This window comes from Mustela nivalis (genome assembly GCF_964662115.1).
Source record: "Mustela nivalis genome assembly, chromosome: 10".
Lineage (NCBI taxonomy): Eukaryota > Metazoa > Chordata > Mammalia > Carnivora > Mustelidae > Mustela > Mustela nivalis.
Genome location: NC_139029.1, coordinates 40,718,454 through 40,724,453, shown reverse-complemented (window position 1 = coordinate 40,724,453; position 6,000 = coordinate 40,718,454). Strand labels below are relative to the sequence as shown.

Below are 6,000 nucleotides of genomic sequence, written 5' to 3'. Positions count from 1 at the left end.
GGTTCACTCCTCAACCTTCACACCTCACTTCTCAAAGGGGTCTCCCTTGATCACTTTCTCAAAGAAGACCCATCACTGTGATTCTGCATCCCAGCACCCTGACCATTTCCTTCATGGTACATCGGTCTGTAGGAATTACCCAGCTCTTTGGTGTGAACCATCTCTCCCGCTAGGCTGTAAGCACCACGAGAGGAAGAGCTCATCACCACCTCCAGTGCCTAACACTGAACCTTAAATATATTACCCTGTATCTGGTAGGCACTCAAGAACTACCTGTTAAGTAAGTGAACAAAGGAAAAAAGATTCAAAAAGTGGGACCTAAGAAAACAACATAGACGTATCACCTATCCCAGAGGTGAGAGGTGGCAGTTGTGGAACAGTAAGGGAACTCACATTTACTGAGTGACTATGTCGTACGTAACACTAATAGGTGCTTTACTTATGCTCTCTCTCGAGATTCTCAATAATCCTAGGAGGTCAATATTAGTATCTTCACTTTATAGATCAGGCAACTGAGACTCAACCTGCTCAAGCAGCAAAACCAGTAGCAGCAGCAGTTTTAGCCCAGACCTGTTAACCTTTCCTTCAAACCTTGATGCTCCCTTTCCTAGAAATTAAACTGCTACTAACTAGATTTCATCATTAAGTTTCTAGTATATGTATAAACTGCACATACACAAATATATTTCTACCCCAAGAACCAGTTTTTTTCTGTTTATCTTTTTTTTTTTTAAGATTTTATTTATTTATTTGACAGAGATCACAAGTAGGCAGAGAGGCAGGCAGAGAGAGAGAGAAAAAGAGGAGGAGCAAAAGGCTGACTCGGGGCTCCATCCCAAGACCCTGGGATCACAATCTGAGCAAAGGCAGAGGCTTTAACCCACTGAGCCACCCAGGCACCCCTATTTATCTTTTCACATGTCTCTTGTTATCTGGGACAAGTATAACAGGATGATAAAATAAAACCAAACTAAAGATAAATCAGATATTCTTTTGGAACTTTTTTCTCAAATCTTTTTCTTCTCAGAGTAAAGAAACAACTACAGTTGAGAAGGAGGTCTGAATTCTATTCTGAGTTCATTTTATAGAATTTGAGATTGGGACACCTGGGTGGCTCAGTCATTAAGTTAACTTAACTTAACTGTCATGCTCAGGTCATGATCCCAGGGTCCTGGGATTGAGCCCTGAATCAGGCTCCCTGCTCAGCAGGAAGCTTGCTTCTCCCTCTCCTACTCCCCCTGCTTGTGTTCCCTCTCTTGCTGTCTGTCAAAACAAAACAAAACAAAACAAAACAACTTAGTGATTCTATCAGAGTAACCAGCAGATACCAGTAGATATACCTAGATAACACGGACTGTAAATCCCCCAGTGTTTCTTTTACTCTCTATCAGTGAGAAGACCCTGAACAAAAAGGACATACACAATAAACACAAAGGAGATCAGGAAGAGCTATTTTAATTTTCTATTAAACATTCTTCCAAAAGCATTATTTTACCCCGTATCTTACTAAGTTATAAGAAATAACATTAGCATTAGAAAAAGCAGGAAGATAAATTAAATGTGGATAATTAATTAAACTAAATTTATATGAAATAGGAAAATGAGAACAAAGGACTGAGCACTTGAGATAGTTTAAAAGCTGTGCATCTCAAAGCGAGCTTTATTTGTTCAATTATTTTTAACAACAGCGTTTTATGACCAATACACTGATTTTTTTTTTCAAGAAGGAAAGTCATTTAAAAAATGTTTTTATTTTAAAAATAGGCCTGTATTCAGTTGTAGATTTTTTCCCCCAAACTCTGATCAGATTTATTTTGATTTGGGAAAAAATATCATTCGGTGGCATGAAATGCAAAATTTCAGTCTTTTTTAAAATATCTCTGAACAGAGTTTTAAAAACTATTAATGGAAAATAGATTAAGTGCTCAACACTAATTACTGGCTAGCTCCTGGCATTCAGTTTCTTCCTTAGTTCTCCAGAGGAAAACTTAAGTTGAATCTTCAACAGAATGATCTTTAAATATACTTTATAAGCAAAATGAGAGCTTTTGTTTACATAGTTTTTAGATTTTACTGTTCCTAATTTTATTCCGAAACTCAATGTTACCCCAAACCATAATTACCATATTAACTTTGTAATGCACAGTTGTATGTAATTCAGCTAGCAGTAGTACATCATCAGGCTCTGTCCGCCCAGAGCTTCGGAAAACAGGACTGGTCAAACCCATTTAAAAACAAATCTCACGCTATTTGCCAATGTGTAGTTTCCGTCTAAGTTCTGACAATGAAGTATATAGACAGATATCTATATATCTCATCTTAATTTGCAAAAGTTCTTCACAGCTTAGCTTTGCCCGGCTGAAGCTGAAGATTTTGTAACTTCATAGCCAGACCCATGTTGCCAGTGATTTTCAATTTGCCTTGAAAGAAGGCCTGTAAGAAGAAAGAAAATTTATTACTTGGTATTTTTTTGTTTTGTGATTGCTGATATTTCTAGACGATCCAGCCCTGAGATCATTTGACTTATCCAGGTTTTTTAAACTTTCTTCAAAATATGAAACTTGGCTTTCTGGGTCAGATTTGAAACTAGATTCCTCAAAAGGAAGGCTTTGTAAAAAGCATGCTTTACAAAGAGCAGTCAAAAACCACATCTTTCCCAGATGTCTTCTCTTAGAAATTGAGGCTACCTTTATTTGCCTTTGTCACCGATGGTACATTCTCCAAATAGGAAGTGAAGTGGGTTCATACTAGATGGTTTGTTTAAAAATACTACATGTGTGGGGTGCCTGGGTGGCTCAGTGGGTTAAAGCCTCTGCCTTTGGCTTGGGTCATGATCTCAGGGTCCTGGGATCGAGCCCCACATCGGGCTCTCTGCTAGGCAGGGAGCATGCTTCCCATCCTCTCTGCCTGTTTCTCTGCCTACTTGTGATCTCTCTTTGTCAAATAAATAAATAAAATCTTTAAAAAAATAAAAATAAAAATACTACATGTGGATCAAGAATATGAACTAAGGGGTGCCTGGCTAGCTCAGTCAGTGTAGCATGTGATTCTCGATCTCTGGGTTGTGAACTGGAGCCCCACAGTGGATACAGAGATTACTTAAAAATATAATTTTAACAACAACAAAAATATGAACTGAAATTTTCAGTAGTCTGCTGGGAAAAAAAGCACATGAATAACACACTTAGATACTCTTGGGATTCAGCACAATGTGGACGAAATGTCACCAATTTTGTTTCCTTTTTTGGTCTACATGATAAAGGACTGATCCCTACAGAGGGAGGACAGGCAGCCTGCTCAGACTGAGGGGCTGGTGTCAATCTTTGGCTTAAGAAGAAGAATCAAACCAATCCGAAGTGCAGAGCCACAATTTGTTCCATTTAACAAATGCCTGGGATTAAATCACTTGATGCTTGCTAAATTTATCATGTAACGAAATCCTGGGAAAACTTTAGAGAAATAATAGCAAATTTGGGAACAGAGGATGATTTCCCTGCTATGATCTCAGTCTTTTAACTCAACTGTTAAAATAAGGAAAAGCTAGATGAAAAAAGTTTCTAGTAGTCTCAGCTTTTTAAGCACATATATTAAGAAATTAGGAGCTCTTCTGCCTTACACGTAAATGCACGGAACTCTGATTTTTCTACACCTTCTGGTAAGGGTGACTAATTCCTTTTTTTTTCCCCCTCCTCTGTCTGGACAAACTAAATATTTCCTTTCTATATGGCACAGAGCCTTCTGTCTGATGACTTAAAGGTCAGGTGTCTCAGAACACAATATATTTAACATATGTCCTTAAAAAAATATGGACCAGCAGTACCTAAAAGAGAAACTCACCATCTTTCCTTTTTTTTTTTTTTAATTAAAGGAGAAAATGACTTTTTATTTACTAATTATTATAGAGAAAACACAAGTCTTCTCCCTTTAGGGCATGCAAACATAAGGATCATTTTAATCTGGCCCCTAGGTGTTCTTCGTGTGTGCTTTACACTGGAGAGATACTGCTTTGTTTCAACCAAACACTGAAAATATAATTTCCAATGCATTTAATGGTTTCCAGTCAAATCCTCTAAGCAGAAGGGAAGACCATTAGCATAGTAACAGAAGTATCTGCCGATTTTTATCTTTAATTCCTTTGGGTGCCAACAGGTGTTCAAGAAAAATAAGCTGATTCTTTGCTCCCCCAAATGGGTGGTAAATAGATAAACTAAGAAGGAGGGCAGCTGATGTGTGAAGTCTGATCACCCTGCCAAGGAAGTGCCTGGAGTGCACAGTGGAACGAGGAGCAGTGGGTGGGAAGGAGGAAGACAGCCAGCTCCTATACTGGTGGCCTCTGTTTTGTCCAGAATTTTGGAGCAGGCTCCGTGGGTGGAGATGTCCATGCCAGTGGTGTCAAGTAAGTTGAAACATCACAGATGCAAGTCTCTCACTTGTCAAAGCATCAACTGAAATAGGCTCAGTTGCTTAGAGAAAACATTTTAAAAAGGAATACTAGTGTGCGTCAGATTTAGTTATTTTATCCAGTCTTTTGGATTACCAGGCGGCTGTAAGAATGAGACCTAAAACAGATCAGGCTGAGGCAACAGAAAAATCAGTTCACAATGCAAAGCAGCATCTCAATTTCTTTCTGTTTTTTTTTCCTCTGGCGAAAGAAAGCTAAATGTATCAAGTCTGTTCAACACTGGGTGACTAACGAGTAGAAGGCCCTCGATGACTGGGGACCAGGAAAACCCATACATCAGTACACTTCAAATACAACTTAATCCAGCAACTGATTAGTGAAAATCTAAAAATGTCAGGCACTGTGCTAAGTTCTGTAGACATGAGGACAAAAAAAGATGTGGTTTGTTCCCTTGAGACATTCATGATCTAATGTTAAGGAAATACGCGCATTGTGACTAATCTAATGTGACAAGCGCTAAGCTTGCTTCCAGTAGATGGCCCAGAAGAGGGACTGGCCACAGTTCTTCTCAACTGGTAAGGTGGTCTTTGGGGATAACATCTGAGCTAATTTTGAAAGAAAAGGAGTTTGTCAGGGAAGGCCGTTCAGACAAAAAGAGCATGGGCAAAGACAGGAAATGTAAAAGGTCATGCGTTTGTTCGCATCGCTCTCCCCCCGGACTGCTCCTGCTCTCCATCTGTGCACTGCTAACTTCTGGTCATTCTTACGAACTCAGTGTAAGTGTCACTTCCTCTGTGAGGCTTTCTCCGATGGTTCAGGGAGACACGGTGCCCCACCGCCCCACGCCACCGCCACCCACAAGCTAGGCACGGCACCCTGGACTGGATATTCGGATACACTCACTCTTTTACAGAATTGCCTCATACCACATGGTGAATGCCCTGTACAGGAGAACTCTTTCTTATTCATCTGGGTACTTCCGGCACACAAGACAGAGCCTGGCACACAGCCTGTACCACAAATGTTTGTCATTTGTTAAGCATCATTTGAACGTGTCATTTGAACGTTTTAGGGAACACTGAGTTTTGTGGGTTTGACCACTTTCCACTTTATGGTATGAAGCTGAGGCAGGACATGAAACAGTGGACTAAAAGACCCACCGACTAGGAAAGAATCTCCATCGTACTTACCGTCTGAGGATTCATTTTACCAGTCATCAAAGCCAGTAAGTCGGAGTCAGCCATTGTAATTGTGCAGTCAGCCTTCTTATCTAAAACAGAGATATGCAGGACAAGAAAAGAGAAAAGGGGAGTATTCAGTTTCATGTACACACTTCAGTCAAAAGCCACCAACTGCAACAGCTTGCCTCCAGCACCGGAGCAGTGTGGGGAAGAGGGTACTTACGAACTCTTCAATGGCAGACTGGTAAAATGTGACATAAATTACAAGCATCCTCAATATTTAACAAGAGGGAATCGATTAAGTTAATTACTGGGGCACCTGGGTGGCACAGTCGGTTAAGTGTCCGACTCTTGGTTTCGGCTCAGGTTGTGATCTCAGGGCCGTGAGATTAAGCCCTGTGTTGGGCTCCCTACTCA

The 6,000-nt window shown here is 40.1% G+C and overlaps 1 protein-coding gene across 5 annotated transcripts in view; it reads right to left on the bottom strand.

The window, feature by feature from the left end:
• Nucleotides 1–1,439: 1,439 nt before the first annotated feature.
• The window catches only part of SCP2 (sterol carrier protein 2), a 120,697-nt gene continuing 116,136 nt past the window's right edge, over nt 1,440–6,000 (bottom strand). For all 5 annotated transcript variants that reach the window (XM_082688454.1, XM_082688455.1, XM_082688453.1 and 2 more), the window contains exons 13-14: nt 5,593–5,672; nt 1,440–2,433 (exon numbers count right to left, since the gene is read on the bottom strand). In XM_082688454.1, coding sequence (XP_082544580.1) covers nt 2,338–2,433; nt 5,593–5,672 — 176 coding nt within the window. In that variant the 3' untranslated portion in view covers nt 1,440–2,337. The remainder of the gene's footprint in view (nt 2,434–5,592; nt 5,673–6,000) is intronic.